An 18184-nucleotide genomic window follows, 5' to 3' on the forward strand; every position below is an offset into this window, starting at 1 on the left:
GTTTTTCTTTTCTTCAAAGAAAAACAGATTTCAACAGGCAAGCATCCTTCTGTCTACTTTTATCATTTGGCCTAAATTGTTACAGCAAAAGAGATTTGTTAAAGAATCAGCAATAAAGAATCTCTGGGTGAGTTATACTTTGCTCCTTTATACACAGAATTAAGGAGGAAGAAAATCGAAATAGCTTATCTTTGTTTTTATTGCAAAAAGCCGGCCTGGAATTGAGCATTATAAAGATACAAACGGATGAGGGGCATCTAATCCGAGGAGAAAATCTGATTTAGATGAACTTTTGAGTATTATATGTTTGGGACTATTTTTTCTGGTCTACTTCATTTTGACGAATCTGCTTGTTCTTTATGCCACTAACTATTTTGATGCTGTGAACTAAATTTGTTTTGCATTCTTGGACACATAAGAGATAAGGCAGTTTGTGCTGCCTAGATTATGATGTCGTCAGGCTTGGAATATTAACTCCTTTGTTGCTGGAAAAAGAAATAAATTGCTCTTTGCTTGGGAATAGTGGCTATATTGGAAATTGAAGGGTTGTTTTTTTTCTCGGTTTTAAGAATGACAATCAAGAAAGTGGCTGAGACCCTGGATGTACAGGAAGGGCTCCTCTCTCTAAATATGTTTCAGAAAATAATGGATGAGATTGAGATGGCGAAACGTGAGCTGAGACAGGGAAGACAAGAGATGAAAATTGAATTTGGCAAAATGAAGCAGGAGCTGAAAGAAATAGGGGATTCTATGAGAGAGGAGGTAGATGAGATCAAAGATATAACTGGACAAGCAATAGAAGATGAAAGAAAAATTAAAGGGAGGATGCAAGTCCTGGAGATTGGAACAGATATATCAAGTGTGGAACTGGAAAAATATCTGGAGTTTGTGGATCCTGCAGATAAAGATTACTGTTTGGAATTCGGCGTTGTCCCTGGAGAAATTGATGAAGATATCAGAGATAAAGCTATCAATGTTTCGATGGAATTTCTGGACTGGAATGATTTGATGGAACTTGAAATAGAGAAAATTTATAGAATTAATTCCAGATATGTGACAATGGAAAAACCCTCAAGAGATGTGCTAGTGCATTTCATAAAAAAGAGGAACAGAGATATGACTTTACAACAATATTTCAGCAACATATTCAGAACTGATGGTAAGGAAATATTTGTGATGAAGGAAATTCCCATCAGACTCTTACTATATGACTATGACTATGACAGCAAGATTATTATGGGTGCAAGGATGGAAGTTGGAAGATGGAATTAACACTGATAATGGAAAAATGGCTATTGAAATTACTGGACCTAGCAGACTTGATGAGATGGATTAATTGACATGTTTATTTGGAGAAAAATCGATGGATATATTTCTCAAGGAGTGGAAACCTCTCTTTGACTTTTTGCGGAAAGAATAAAGTGATGTTAATGAGATTTGATGATTAATTAAGATAACTACTGGAGGAAAGTGATTTTGTAATATATTAAGAGACAGGTTTGTTATATATCATAGACCTATAACTGATCTGCGACAAATCGGAAGTCAACATTTTATTTTATTCTTTAATTTGTTTCTTTTTTGTTTTGTTTTGTTTTGTGTTTGAAAATTTGAATAAAATTAATGATAAAAAAAAATTGTACCCTGTTGCCTCCACACCATCTCTTTACTGCAGAGAGATTAAAGGATGCTGAAAAACACAAATGATATTTGCACAATTTTCCTCGTGGTAAGCAGTTCCTACTTTTAAATGGTGAGAAGCATTTTTTTTTAAAAATTCTTCATTTATCACAGCAGGTATTTCTTGACTGCAAATAGCCATTGTATTGCTTAAATGTAGCAAAGGGAATGTGTGTGTGTGTGGGTAGGAAATAAAAGGCTCCTAGAAAAGAAACTGCAGATGAAAATAAGCAGAAACAGTGTAAAATTTTGTGGAAATTCTGAACACTGCAGCAGACAAAACTCACCCATAGTGGAATTCAAGTTAATATTACAATTCTGAAAATCCAAAATATTCCAGAGAATTCTAGTGGCCTTATGTGAAAACAGGAACAAGCACACAGAGGTGGGTTAGGGGCTTCTGAGAAGTCATGTGCCCCTCATGAAGCAATAACATGGTGGGTGGTAAGAATATAGAAACTGTTGGATGATTGATGGTTCTTTGAGTACTATAATGTGGAGGAGCAGCACATGACTCTGAGATACAACTGTTCATAATATCAATCGCAGCACTGTGACAAACAGAAAAAAAACCCCTGTAATCCTCATAGTTATCATCAGGTCACTGAAATCAACAGTACAGGATCAGGAGGAACATGATTAGCTGAAAGCTTCCAAAAAGAGCTGAAAAGATTTTCTGGTAGAATCTTCATGTCACACACCATAGCTTTTACATATGGATGGTATCATTAGAAAACCAGTATCCAGCAAGTTTTATTTGGGGGGGGGCATTGTTTCGTTTATTTATACATTTAATGAGAGGAACTGGTGTTCTGTGAACTGCACAAAAACATGTTTGCGTCTGACAGAGAGGCTCATTTGTTAACACATAGCTAATATTGGAACACAGAAATAAAATGATGGAGGAAACGGGAAAACAAGTCTGAACGTAGGGATCACATAGAAATAGACTTTGTCCACTTAAAAAAAATGCATACACCACAATTCTGTTTTTCTGGGACAAAATTTTGCAAGGCTCTGCAGTCAGGATTGAGTCATATGTTGAAAAGAAAAGTGGCAAAGGACATAGGCATAGGCTGGGGAGCCTGAAGGCATGGAAACCAAGGGGGTGGGATGGCCGAAGGAAGCAGAATAAGACACTGAGGGAATGACAAGTGGAGGAGGCAGAGACATGAGAGAAGAGGGACAGGGATAAATTACCTTGAACCATTCCAGTCTGGGTTCAGGCCTCGTTATAGGACTGAATTGGATGTGGTCGCCCTCACAGATGACCTTTATCAGGAGGACGGGGGAGTGTGGCCCTGTTATTCTTGCTTGATCCCTCAGCAGCTTTTGATTCCATTGACCATGGTATCTTCTGGGCCGATTTGGTGAGATGGGAGATTGAAGAGGCGGCAGAGAGATTGGCGGTGAGAGGAGGAACGTGAGGGAGCAGAACTTGTAGGCTGCTGGAAAGCCTCCTGATTTCTGGTTGATTCATCTTTACGAAAAGACATGCCGCAGGAACCGGAAAGTAATCAGCATATATTACAGTGGGACCTGAGGTCCCAGTAACAGTGGCAGCACAAGCAGCAAGAGCCCTGCCAACGTCTACTCCACCACTGCTGTCGGCAGTGCCGCCAGCACCGGCAGGCCCGCTGAGACTTTTCTCCATATAGGATGCCCCCCCTCCTCACACCGGCCCCGCAACAGCCTTGGCTCAGCCTCAGGTAGACAGATAGGCAAGCCCAGTGATGGCGAAGGTGGCCACATCAGCTTGGCAAAGGAGGAGGAGGCAGTGGCAGCAGTAACAGCAGCAGAATTCAGTAACTGATGCTGAGGCTTTCCACAAGAGAATTATCAGACAACTGGCCACTGAAGACAGATGCACACGTCTGCTGAAATTTTAAGATTCTTTTACTTGGCTTATGTGATTTACTGAAGAGTTTAATTTTTTTTGTTGCCTCATGAATTTCTTTCACCTCTGGAAAGCTAGTCAGGACGCTATTGCTAATTCCAGAGGAGGAGAGTAGAAACACCTGCAGCTAATTGACTGCGCCCAGCCCACAGATTAGCTATGAAGGTTGCTGCAATGCAGAACCTTTGGGGTCTCCATGAAGGCATCACCCCTTTAATATTATACCGCTGAATGTATTATCCAGTAGATAGAGAGAGACAGAGAGAAAGAGTGATGTTGTATTATTGGATTATAGCTGAATTGTGCATGTGCAATGAGTGAGAGTCTGGGTTGTCATATTTTTGTATGCTTCACAGATGCCCAATACCACTCAGTATGAGAAACTAAACTGGTATTGAGTATGGCCCTACCTGGGTGAGAGAGGGGGAGGGAGTGGTTGCATTGGCTGCTATGTATTTTTGTAGGCTAAGCATTTGTTCCTTATGGTGGTTTGGCTGGAGATAAGTTATCTGTATGATTTGTGGGTATGAATCAGAGTGGGATTTAGACATGGAGGACTGTTAAGGACATATCTGGGAGGGATTATTGGGGTGTGTTTGCAGCTCCTAGTACAGTTGTTTTAATTAATTAACTAATGATGCTGTTTTGGGAGTTTGTATTCTGTATGTGATTTTTAACTGATGATGTTTATGTTCAAGAGAATACTTTTATTTTTCTGTTAATTATGCTGTTTAGAATGTGTCTTTTAAATTTGGCCTGAATTTGTAATGTTTTCTTTTAATATTTGGTGAAGTTTTGTTCAATGTTTTAAACTAGGTTGTAAACTGCTTTGCGATTCCCCCCCCCCCGAAATAATATAAAGCGGTATAGAAATGACTTAAATAAATAAATACAATACAATACAATAAATACTGGAGGCACTGTTTTAGAGTGGTTCTGATCCTATCTCCAGGATCTTTTTCAGAGAACAGCATTGGGTGATTGTCTTTTGGCCCCCTGGCAGTTGTGCTGTGGGACGCCATGGGGTATCATCTTGTCTCCAATGCTGTTTGACATCTATATGAAGCCCTTGGAAGCGGTCATCAGGAGATTTGGGGAGAGGTGTCAGCAGTACGCTGATGACACCCAGCTCTATTTCTCTGTAACATCTGAAAGCCCAGGACTAGTCCCTGGACTCACTGGTGTGCTGGATGAGGGCCAATAAACTGAGTCTGAATCATAGCAAGATGGAGGCACTGTGGGTTGGTGGTGCCCGAGTTCAGACAATTAGTCAATTGCCTGCTTTTGATGGGGTCTTACTCTCTCTGAAAGAGCAGGTTCATATCTTGGGGTGCTCCTGGATCCATCTTTGTTGCTAGAGGCCCAGGTGACCTCAGTGCCTTTTACCAGCTTCAGCTGGTAAGACAGTTGCAGCTGTTTCTGGACCAGGATAGCCTGACTACTGTTGTCCATACTAATAACCTCTGGATTACCATAATGCGCTCTATGTGGGGCTGCTCTTAAGGTTGGTCTGGAAGCTGTAGCTGGTGCAAAATGCAGCAGTGTAACTGCTCAGTGGGGCAGGGTATTGCCAACATGTTACCATGTTACCCCCTTAGCTACCAGGCCAAGTTCAATGTTCCGGTTTTATGTATTTATTTATTGAATTTCTTAGTCGCCCATCTGGCTGGCTATCCAGCCACTCTGGGTGACATACAAAGCCCTATGCAGCTTAGGATCAGAATACCTGAAAGATCATCTTACCCCTTATATACCAGTCAATCACTTCACTCTGCAAGGGACTGCCTCCTGCAGATACCAGCTTATCAGTAAGGAAACGGACCTTTAGTGCTGCGGCACCTACACATTGGAATTCCCTCACCTTAAACATTAGACAGGCATCATCTTTTTATCTTTTCTGCGCCTACTGATGACCTTCCTCTTTCAAGAAGCCTTTTAAGTAGAGACCTTATCCCAGTCTGCGTATGTGCTTGAATTGCTTTTTAAGATGTTTTTAAAGTTGTTTTTTAAAAATATGTTTTAAAGCTTTGTGGGTTTAAGATGTTTTACAATGCTTTTAGCGTTTTTGTTTAATGCCCTGGGCTCCTTCTGGGAGGAGGGGCTGGGTACAAATTTAATAAATAAATAAACAAAAACAAAACAAAACCCCCAGGCAGCATAGGAACAGGGAACATCAGAAAGGATCCTCTACTTTTTCTTCTGTGGAGGGGACATTCCACACAATGCTTCCCTTCTTCCCTTGTCCTTGTCAACCCCCATGTGCCCGCCCCAGAAAATGTGCTTCTGGGATTTGGGAGACCCTTGGGAATAGTAAGGGGATTGGAATTCAAATGGAGTAGACAGCTGACAGAAAGTTGCCTCCCACTTATGTGAATGGAGGAGCAACTTGGAGCCAACCCATTATGTTATCTTGGCAGGAAGAAGTGCAAGGCTACTGTGTGGAGGAAGGAAGGAAACTATGGATGAGGGCACCCAGGAACTAGTAAGGCCAACCAGAAAGGGGGGGAGGGGAACAGAGATGAACTTCATACATTGATGTGTAAGTATTCCAGTCATTTGCTCAGTAGAGCATGCACGGGGGGGAGGAGAGTGGTAGTGGCACTCTTCCAGTGGCCTGCACTCACCAGTATGGGTCTCAGCAAGTGCAGTGCTGCTGGGAGGGTGGTTTATTGTTCCCTAACATGCCAAGATATATAAACCAACAACAGGCTACCTAGGGATCCTAGGTTGTTAGGAAACAGCAAACTACCACCCAGGTTTGTACACAATGGAGGCCAAGCATGTTGATCACGCAGAATAAACCACTACTAACAAGGTTATTTAAGAAATGCTTGTTCTACACCTATCCAGCCTATCCATCCATCCACCTGCTCACACATGTGTAGTCTTCCCATGTATAATCATGTCTATAAACAACAGCAATAATCTCTATTTATACTTTCTTCTTACCTTCTTGTCGAATTTACTTCATTTCATTTTTCTGCAAAACTAAGAATTTAAACCATTTTAAGGCCATTTTTGCACCTTTAAGTGTTGTTTCAGTTGTTATTTATATATTCCTAAATGTGCTTTTGGACCAAGATGAAGGAGGTGTGAAAACTGGAGGGAGAAATATCAATAATTTAAGATATGCAGATGATACCATACTACTAGCAGAAACCAGTAATGATTTGAAACAAATGCTGCTGAAAGTTAAAGAGGAAAGCACAAAAGCAGGACTACAGCTGAACGTCAAAAAGATGAAAGTAATGACAACACAAGATTTATGCAACTTTAACGTTGACAACGAGGACATTGAACTTGTCAAGGATTATTAATACCTTGGCACAGTCATTAACCAAAATGGAGACAATAAGAAATCAGAAAAAGGCTAGGACTGGGGAGGGCAGCTATGAGAGAACTAGAAAAGGCCCTCAAATGCAAAGATGTATCCATGAACACTAAAGTCGGGATCATTCAGACCATGTATTCCTGATCTCTATGTATGGATGCAAAAGTTGGACAGCGAAAAAAGTGGATAAGAGAAAAATCATTTGAAATGTGGTGTTGGAGGAGAGCTTTAGGCACACCATGGACCACGAAAAACTCAAATAATTGGGTATTAGAAAAAATTAAACCACAACTGTCACTAGAAGCTAAAATGATGAAACTGAGGTTATCATACTTTGGACACATCATGAGAAGACATGATACACTAGAAAAGACAATAATGCTGGGAAAAACAGAAGGGAGTAGAACAAAAGGAAGGCCAAACAAGAGATGGATTGATTCCATAAAGGAAGCCACAGACCTGAACTTACAAGATCTGAACAAGGTGGTTTATAACAACTGCTATTGGAGGTCACTGATTCATAGGGTCATCATAAGTCGTAATCTACTTGAAGGCACAAAACAACAACAAAATGTTTTTGCAGAAAGCATTTTCAGGGCTGGTTTATGACCTAATTCACCTACATGGAAAATATTGCGCTCCCTTTACATACAGATACATAGCACCAAACTAAATGAAATGTAAGGCATCCATCATGCTGATACTATATAAAAAAGCACAAAGCTGGCAATATATCTTATTGATTGTGCTAGTGCTTTATCGGACAGATCTAAGTGGAAGGAAAATTTATCTTTCCATAATATTTCATGTTGCTGTTATTAATTCTAGGTCATTATTGCTGAACTGGAAACAACCATAGAATATTGAGAAATTCAGGTCACAGTCTCCACTAATAAACTGTAATTCCATGCTTTGTTTTTTCTCTCTTGATTGCTATATACCACACACAGTTAATCATACATGCACAGTCATAAACAATGACAGCCATTATTATTTACACTTAAATAATACAAATGTAAAATACTTAAACTCGCATTAGGTAGGTTAAATTTGAAATTTGAAAGAGGTTTAACAAATAATCCCTATTTAAAATTTCAAAAGAATTCTGGTGGCTCACCAGCAAGGACAACTATAGTTTCTGAAAAGTTATATACTGAACATGTTAGTGGTGCTGCCAAGTTTCTTAAATTTTTGGTTCAGAAATATGAACCTCCATGGCTCATCAGTCCTCCTCACGTTATTCACATGTAGAGGGAAAACATGGTGAACAGGGTCTCAGAGCTGCACATTGAGCCCCACCCTCCCAAAGTCATGCTGCTCTTGCTGCCTCCACCTTTGCTGACATCATGGTCAGGATAAAGTCTGCAGAGGGGAGCCTTCTATATGCATGGAGGTTTTCTGTGCAATTTACAACTATAATTAGCAGTGGCTTTAAATTGTGTGGGGTGCCAAAGGCACCATTTTGCCCCCAATGTTCTCTCCCCTCATCCTCCCCCCAAACAAGGCAACATTAAAGAATTTTCTCAAAATATTCCCCACCATATTTTTGTGGTGGCACTGTGGAGGATGCAAAATGTTGATCACGCTGCCAGAAAGAAAAAAAAAGGAGAGGGATAAAAGAAGCTGTGCTACTGCTACTGCTAGTAGTGAGCCCCCCCACACACCCAAGAATCAGCTGGAAAATTTCTCTTTACCCTAAAGAAATTAAGTAAAATGTTTCTCCGCAATTGAGTGGAGAATTTCAAGAAGCCATTTTTACACAGCTCTAGGCACAATAGATCCATATTATATGTCTCACCTTCTGGCCATCATCAACACCTCACAATTTTGTAAATTCAGTTTCAATTTGTTTGTCCTTATTAATTTTTTTGTGTGGTACTTCATCTTTCTAGCAGTTTTGTGCACGTTTTCAATACAAGGTACTTCTGGGGACATTATGTCACTACACAGAACCCATCAGGAACATTCCTATGGGCTTCTTTCCAGATTCTGCCATGGCATCATCAATTAATAATTAATTTATAATAAAATTTAGAAGAAACTGTTATGAAGAGAAAGAGTAGACATGGACAGCCAGAGCTTTCCAAGGCAATAGTCCACTGAATTCTTTGACTCCTCTCTACACCAAAATTGATGTCCTGCCTCCTGCTTCCATCATGCACCATTCCTAGAAAATACAGAAATCTTTTAAATGCATCACAAGCATTTTAGTGATGTAATTGCGATTAAGATTTCATAAATTAGTAGATTAAGTATTAAGATTTCACAAATTAGTTGGCAAAACACAAGTACCTGAAATTCTGTACTACAATCAGGACAAAATTTTAGAACTCAAGCTGAGAAAGTGTAAACTGAAAAACTTAAGCATCCTATACGTTCTCTATCTCCAGTGTGCATCCAGGGGGTATCTCATAATGGCAAATAGCATGCAGAATAGCTCAATGTCTAAATCAGAGTACAAGCCTTTATCTATAAATTATTTTGGAACTCTCTCTACTCTTTCCTGTCTGTTCTAAGCCTTTTTAGGTTTTCATACATCTCCATCCATTTTTAATTTGCTTTATATAGTTGTATGTATCTAGTTCTTCCTTTTGGCCCCTTTTCTTAGTTTTATTAGTTCTTTTTCCTTAATAAGTATGGAACAACATGGAAAAATGACATATACCAGGGTCCTCAGTGGCTGGGACACTACAACACAGCCTTTTAAAAAAATGTTTATGTTTTATTGTGTTTTAATTATTTTTTGCAAGCTGCTTTGGAAAAAGCAAAATGAAAGAAAAGGGGGGGAAGCAAACACATCCAATAATATTTTAAGAAATTTTGAAAAGAATGGAGCTCCCCATAACAGCCCTCCTGTTGGCACTGCCTAGTAAGCTTAAGTAGAAAAGGTTAAGGCTGGTGCCAGAGGTGACACCAAGCCCAGTATCATTTAAAAAAAACAAAAAAACAGGACCACCCTTCTTCCCAATGTGATCCCAGGGTCGGGTACAATAAAATAAATTAAAACCACAATTATCAACAACAAACCATAAAAACAGGAACATTACATGCCAGACCTGAACTTCAGAGGGCATTTAGCCTCAGCTCATAGTAGGTGTGGAAATTCTAAACCAACAGAGTTTGTTTCTGGCCTAACTCCACTCCTCAATTCATTATTATCACTTTACTGATAGTGTTATTAGCAGCCATTCTCATATCTTGGTTCTCTTATTACTAGTAATGCTGATGGGTACCTCTGCCCTCCACCAGCACTCATACTCCAGTCTGCAGTAAGGAACATCCTTCACTATTGGTAGCACATATAATCCCCACTTCACCCATATATACATATCAAAGAGATGGAGAAAACTCACCCCCTTTACAAACTTGAATAATGAATGAGAAATGTGGATGGTTATGAAAAAGAATACTGAGTGTGCGCCCCTATGGATATGAACAGCTAAGTAAATTTGGTAAGGAAATTAAAAGGCTTATCAATCAGAGACCTGATGAACTGGAAGAACTGCAGATGGCGACATTTTTATCTTGGAATTTGACAAGTTTATGAGTGATATCATGAGCTATTTAAATTTCTTGTTTTATACTAGAGTTCACCCAGGCTTTCTGCAAATGCCTCCTTTCAATGCCAGGGTGCAACTTTGAAACATATGAAGTTAAAAAAACACAAGCCTTTCAGCATATGCCAAGTAAATGCAATTGAAGCATCACTTTCTTAATTAAACTATGACAAAAGGAGAAGGAAGAGCTGAGGCAATGGTTCAAGCAAATCCAGTGTGTCAACATGTGCCACGTAAAGAGTGATGTGCTACTTGTACTTACTAATTGCTGGTTCAGATGATTGGAAATTGCTCCATGTTGACTGCCTTGAGCAGGTAAGAGAAGCAACCACATGGAATGCCACTTTCTAGGGGTAATGTTGTGTGGCTGCCAACATGCACCACCAGACAGGTAAGAAGCAGTGGCTGCATCCACCAATGTGCTGTGATGTTAGATATTACTTCCTTAAATGAGGTTGCTCAGGCATTCCATATGAAGCAGTTTAAAAAAATCTGAGCCAGTGGGGACAAGGGCAGAAAACCAAGTTGTTTCCCAAAGAAGAGATGAAGGATTGCCATAAAGCACTTAAGAAATGGAACAGCACCAGAGACCACCCAGCTTCATGTGTATGCACATACAAAGTTACCCAACATAGCCATTGTCTGCCTTGAAAGCCAGGGGTAGAGCTTATCAGTTAGTACACTGATGATTCAGTACATCTCTCTTGTATGTACAGAAAATATCTATACTTTTGGGTAGTTATTTTAATGGCAGCTTTAAGCGTTTGCCAGTTAAAGAAAATCATATCACAAAAGCTCTCTTTCATATATGGAGGAGCTCAGAAATTCAGTGGCAAATGGAACTATGACATGACAACATATTAACAAGTCTTAAAGAAGTGGTTGGAATCCATAAAGAGGGGTTAGAATTGGAGCAATAGTGGGTGGACATAAACTGCCAGTTTTGTATTAAGGGCCAAACAACACGCGCACACCCTTAAAGCCATCCAGCACTATGGATTGGCAAATCTGTCTATTTGTTTCTCATTTTTCAAATCTTAAGTTCAGTTCTCCACATTTTCATATCAGTTGGCATTTTTTTCTTTAAAGTCTTCATGAAAATTCATCAGCATTTTAGTGTGACATACACCATACAGTGTGACATACACCATCGACTTCAATGACCAATCTAAACCCATAATTTAAACATATAAAAGATAAAGAATTGATAGTAATCCTCATGCTCCTAACCATGAACTCCCAAAGACATTTGAGTGAGACTTTTAAAGCTGAAAATTGTCCATCAAACACACAAAGTAAATTCCTCTAATCCTTGTGCCACAAATTACTAATCCATCTGGAGAGCTACATTTGTTTTGTGTGTTTACAAGGATCTAAATGTCATCAGACACAGAAACAACTAGGCTAGTAGCTTGTGAAAAAAAAGGTATAATGTCTGAATCAGTCTGAGTATGCAGTAAGCAGGATTTACAAAAAGTACTTACAGCTCTCTATCTCCAGTGTGCAGTTTTGTTCATCCAGGGGGTATCTTCGTAGATCCATCATACATGCAGCTGTTGTTGTAATTCTAGAAAAAAATCATATACAAAGGCTGGTTTTATGGATTTTGTTCAATTTTTTTTGAAATGCTGATGGATTATCATCGTCTGAGAAAAGACATGTAAACCTGCAAGAAAATGATCAAGGATTTTTGCCTGACTTTCGAACAAGTTGAATACGCTTTTCATTGCTTCATTAGATATCAGTTTTATTTAGTCATAACTTAATTTCTAGACCAGGGTGGGGAATGTTTTCAGCTTCATGATGGCTTTCCTTCATGGGCAAACTTCCAGTGGCCACATGCCAATGGAGCGTGGGTCAGAGGCAAAAAGTGGGAGTAGACTACATTCCAGCTATGGAAACACACAAACACACTCACATACACCCCTATCCTGGATTCAGGTAAACAAAATATATTATCACAGTTCAAGGACACATTCTAGCCAGGCAAAAGCACTTAGGAAGAGCAAACAGTATGACAAGTAAGAGGTGTGGCCTGAGGAATACGTGTGGAAAGAGTCCTAAGGGTCAGATAGAGGTTCCTGAAGAGTTGCATTTAGACCCAAGGCCTGAGGTTCTCGACTCCTACTCTAGACACTAAAAAAGTGAATAGTAGAGAGAAGCCAGGCCAGGGAGCCCAAAACCATCACGTCCATAAGAGAGACCAAGGGTAGCCAGAAGCATGTTGGGACACTGCTTCCCCCTTCGCCTTCTCTAAGCTTTAGAAGGTGATGAAAGTACTATTCTAGCTGGCCTCTTGCCACTTTTGGGCTTTGGGAGCTGATAGTATGGAAAGTTCTCATACATGTTACCTGTGCTTTAACAAAATGGGTTGTCAAGCAGGCAGGCAGGCAGGCAGGCAGGCAGGCTGCTGCAGCCATGCCTCTGCCTTCTTCCCTGTCAGCAGGAGCAACTCATTATTCAGCCACTGAAGCTGAGCACAGACTAGAGAGTTTTGGCAGGATCCATCAGCCCAGACATCTGTGAAGCACAGCTGGGTTCACTCAATAGTCTTTTAAAAGCAGGCTGGAAGACCAAGGAGGGGCTTTTCTCCAAGCTGCTTGGAAAGGCAACTGCCCACAAAAAGTGTGTGGGTGTTTATCCTCAGCTTGCCTTTGGCCAGCCAACTTTTTGCTAATGGGGACTCCTAAGAGAGGGAACACAAAGCTACAGGTGGGGTCCCCAGGCTTTCTGAGAGCTGGCACAGGATGAGAAGAGGTGCTGCCAGATGAGCAAAGCTTGCTGAGGAAGGAGCATGGCCACCAGATAGGCAGAGGATGCTGCAAACAGGAAGATGACTAGAGGGATAGGGCCTGCCAGGCTGAACCAGAGGAACTCTTAGCCACAGAAGGGCCATAAAACACAGACTTTGAAGACTGTGTGAGGGCAGCAGAAGTGAGTCCTGTGAAGTGAATAGAATGCCAGGAACGTTTAGGGTCTAGACTTTAAACTGTAATGCATTGTCAAAAAAGGAGCATTTGTAGAAAGTGTCATTTGGCTTTATTTGACTGGATGTGGGATGGGTCCTAGGTGCTTCCATGTGCCCCTCCCGCAGAAGCTCTCACATAGTCACACAAGGTTCTAAATTAATTATGCAGCCACAAGAGTGGCTGTATACCATAGCCAGCATGGTATGTTAAATTGAACATTAACATTAACAATGTTAAATTGAAAATATCACCCATGCCATTTTGATGCTTCCCGTAAGCTCATTTCAAAACAAAACCTTACAAAACTTAAACTTCTGAACTCAGAAATGCTTGCTTAACAACCCTCTCAATTTTCATGGTGATAAACAAAACAGTCAGAAAGAAGCGAGAGTTGAAAGTCTAAAGAGAGGGGGGGAAACCCAGACCCCTTTTGGACTTTCTTTTCTCAGAGTTCTCATAATCTGTTGAAATGCATTAAAAATCAGCCATGTTTACAGAGTTCCTGAAATCCTGTTACTGACCTTGCCCCATGCTCTGACCTTCATCTTCTGCAGTTTAAAAGTTTAAAAAATGCCTGGCTGATTTTTTATTAATGTAGGAAATTTTGCATTGAACTGAATGATAATGTCAGGCATGCTCAGTAAAAACCAACTGTCAGTGTTCTAAATGCCAGGCTCACAGCTGCTGAGCTTGCCTAAGCGGGGGGCCATACCCACACCAGACTTTGATTTCCCATGAGACAGTCATGGCTTCCCTCAGAGAATCCTGGGAAGTGTAGTTTGTGAAGGGTGCTAAGATGAGACTCCAGTTTCACTGACAGAGCTCCAGTGGCCAGACTGGTTTAACAGTCAGCCACTCTGAAGGTCTGTGAGGGGAACAGGGCATCTCCTAGCAACTCTCAGCACCTTTCACTAACTATACTTCCCAGGATTCTTTGAGAGAAGACATGATTGTCCAAAGTGAAATAAAGATCTGGTGTGGATGTGGCCAGGGACAGCTTTGGTTTAAATTTGGGTGGGAGACTACATGTGACTGCTGTAGAATAAAAAGGTGGGGGAAACCCTAAAAAGCAACTGTTCACAATGTTTTCCTTTTGGAAAGGAAAGGGGCTTCCCCTCTGCCCAGTGCCCACCCTCCCAATCTCCTCCCCTCCCCCTCCCCCCTCCCTGTCCCTCCTCCTGGGAGGCCAGGGTTCAAATCCCCACATAGCCATGAAGCTCACTGAGTGACCTTGGGCCAGTCACTGCCTCTCAGCCTCAGAGGAAGGCAATGGTAAAACCACCTCTGAATACCATTTACCATGAAAACCCTATTCATAGGATTGCCATAAGTTGGGATTGACTTGAAGGCAGTCCATTTTCAAACATGATTGCACAGAAATAAATCCCATTGGACCCAAAAAGTATGCAACTGATTGAACCCACCCTCCCTTCTCCTACCCCCTCCCTCTCCAATCCCCTTCTTCTCCCCATGGTCAGTTTTACCTATCTTAAGCATGATTGCATGAGAGTAAATACCATTAAACTCAATAAGCATGCAAATGATCAATCTTGCCCTCCCCTGCCCCTTCCATTGTCCCTCCAATCCCCTTCTTCTCCCCGCTCCTTTCACTCCCCTCCCCCCTCACTTTCTCCTTCCCTCTCCTCTCCCCTCCCTCTTCTCCTCCTCCCCCATGGTCAGTTTTACTTATCCTAACCATGATTACATAGGAGGACATCCCATTGAACTCAATAAACATGCAAATGATCAGACCTGGCTTTCCCCTCCTTCCCCTCTCCTATCCCTTCCTCCTCCTCTCCTCTTTTCCTTCCTTCCCTGGCATCTCCAGCCATCCCTCCCTTCCCCCATCAGTTTTACCTATCCTAAGCATGATTGTATGGGAGTAAATCCCACTGAACTTAATAAACATGCAAATGATCAAACCTGTTCCTTCCCTCCCCTCCCCCTCCTTCCTGCTCCCCTCCCTCCCCTCCCCCCTCCCCATCCCCTGTGGTAAGTTTTACCTATCGTAAGCATGACCACAGGCGAGTAAATCCCACTGAACTCAATAAGCAAGCAAATGATCAATCCATTCTCAGCAAGCTTGCAGAGGATCCCATTTCTTACCTCCCAGATTAAAAAGGACAGAAATTAACTAATAGGCAAAACACCTTGCAGTTTAAGAACGTTCCTATAGCCAACAGATATTTCTGTCACACTTTAAAAAGCAGGGAAATTGGGCAGCTATAGTGAATGCACCAGGGGAGCAGGAGAACTGTCCTCCTCTCTGAGCATATGGTGAGTGGTGGCAACACCTGCAATTAGCCCAAATAATTGAAAGAAGACGTGTGCTATGCTGATCTTGTTTTAGCAGGGAGGAAGCAACCTTATTAAGAGAGTTGACATAGTTCAGACAGTCACTTTAAATATGTCTGATTTTAGTGAAGTTTCCTATAGGAAATCATTTTCTTTTGCTTCTATTTCTGTGAATATGTGAAGCACAGCAACACTTTGCAAAATTTACACTAAATAAATGCCAAAAATAATTGTGGAATAGTGGCACTGACTATTCTGCAGAATAGTCTCCAGTGGACATCAGGAGTGTCTCATTTTGCACAAGATAAAACAGTGGGATGTGAAATATATTCCAGGAAAATTCTAGGTGTTCTGTATGTTTATAATTGACCATGCCCACCTTGCCTTAAATGAAGTGGTTTAAACATAGCAGGCTGAAAACATGCATCTTGGGCAGGCTACTTTCCCCCCCCCAACAGCTAAAGTCATTCCCCTGCTCTAGGATGCACACCTTAATGTGGTGAGGGGGTTTGAGAGTGTTAAAAAAAGCTGAGAGCAATGCTGTCAGGAGTCTAGACCAAGAGGCTAGACTCCTAGCAGGGGCACCCAAGGCGGAATGGTCAAAACTGAGACACCAGACTAAGATGCATCCAAACTCAGAAGAAGACAATGGTAAACCACCTTTGAATACCTCTTACCACAAAAACCTATGAACAGAGTATCCAAAATGCAACACAAGATAGTGCTGGAAGATGAAACCCCCAGGTCAGAAGGCACTCACCAAGCTACTGGGGAAGAATAATGGACAAGTACGAGTAGCACTGTGACTAATGACGCAGTTGGGTCAGCCAAAAGAAACCCAGAGGCTGATGCGTACAGATGCAAAAGGAGAGTCTGGAGTTGTACGATGCAAAAAATAGGAACAAGGAATGTGAGAAGCATGAACCAGGGAAAGTTAGAAATTGTCAAACAAGAAATGGAACGTATCAACATTACAATACTTGGTGTTAGTGAATTAAAATGGACAGGAATGGGACATTTTCAATCAGGCAACTACAAAATATTTTATGCAGGAAACGAGAAATCAAGAAGAAACAGGGTTGCTTTAATAGTGAGAAGTGATGAAGCAAAAGCAATTAGAAGCTACAACGCAAGGTCAGAGCGAGTGATATCAATGAGATTAAACGGGAAGCCCGTTAACATAACCATCATCCAAGTCTACGCTCCAACAGCAAATGCAGACGAAGAAGGAGAGATTTTATGCAGAAGTACAGGAGGAAATTGATCACACACTAAAACAAGATGTGCTCATAATCATGGGGGACTGGAATGCAAAAGTAGGGAACAGGGAAGAACTAGGAATTGTGGGGAAATGGGGCTTAGGAGATAGAAATGAAGCAGGAGAAAGACTTATTGAATTCTGTGAAGCCAATGATTTGTTTCTTGCAAACACGTTTTTTGAGCAACTGAAAAGATGACTATGCACGTGGACATCACCAAATGGTCAGTATAGGAATCAAATTGATTATACAATTGGTAACAGAAGATGGAGAAGTTCCATACTTTCTGCAAAAGCAAGAACAGGAGCAGACTGTGGTACAGATCATGAACTGGTCATATTGAAAATCAGAGTAAAGCTAAAGAAGAACAACAAAGCAATCATAATGCCACAAGACTATTTAAATAACATTCCAGAAGAATATAAAGATCAAATAAGGAACAGATTTGAGGCTTTAAACTTAGTTGACAGAGAAACAGAAGAACTATGGAGTGAAGTCAGAGACAGTATCAGGGAAGAATGCAAAAAGACAATACCTCTAGTTAGAAAGAGAGAAAGACCCCAACGGATGACTGAAGAAACTCTTAAAATGGTTAAAGAGAGAAGGAAAGCAAAAGCAAAAGGAGACAGAAACACAGTCAGAACCTTAAATGCAACAATACAGTGACTATTACATAGGGACAAAAAGAACTATTACAATTGTAATTGTATAGAAATAGAAGTGGACAACAAAAAGGGAAGAACCAGAGCCCTATTCCATAAGATTAGAGAAATGAAAGGGAAATTTAAACCAAGAGTAGGGATGTTGAATAATCAACAGGGGAACACACTGACTGACCGAGATGAAATAAAAGGAAGATGGAAGCAATACACAGAACAACTCTATAAAAGAGATGCAAGGACGACAGATTCATTCACGGAGGAACCATATGATGAAGAACCAGAAATTTTATAATGTGAGGTAAAAGCTGCTGTTAAAATACTTGGAAGAAACAAATCAGGAGGAACAGATGGTATAGTATTAGAGTTGCTACAAGCTACTGAGACTGAATCTATCCAAATTGTGACAAAAATCTGTCAAGAAACATGGAAAACTAAACAATGGCCCACAGACTGGAAGCGTTCAATATATATCCCAATTCCAAGGAAAGGGGATCCCAGGAAATGCAGTAATTATCAAACTATTGCCTTAATATC

The 18184-nt window shown here is 40.8% G+C and overlaps 1 protein-coding gene across 3 annotated transcripts in view; it reads right to left on the reverse strand.

Annotated features, from left to right (window-relative positions):
• GABRB2 (gamma-aminobutyric acid type A receptor subunit beta2) overlaps window positions 1-18184 on the reverse strand; it is a 212254-nt gene that overhangs the window by 82660 nt on the left and 111410 nt on the right. For all 3 annotated transcript variants that reach the window (XM_061621870.1, XM_061621869.1, XM_061621871.1), the window contains exon 5: window positions 11950-12032. In XM_061621870.1, coding sequence (XP_061477854.1) covers window positions 11950-12032 — 83 coding nt within the window. The remainder of the gene's footprint in view (window positions 1-11949; window positions 12033-18184) is intronic.

Source organism: Rhineura floridana, chromosome 3 (genome assembly GCF_030035675.1).
Source record: "Rhineura floridana isolate rRhiFlo1 chromosome 3, rRhiFlo1.hap2, whole genome shotgun sequence".
Lineage (NCBI taxonomy): Eukaryota > Metazoa > Chordata > Lepidosauria > Squamata > Rhineuridae > Rhineura > Rhineura floridana.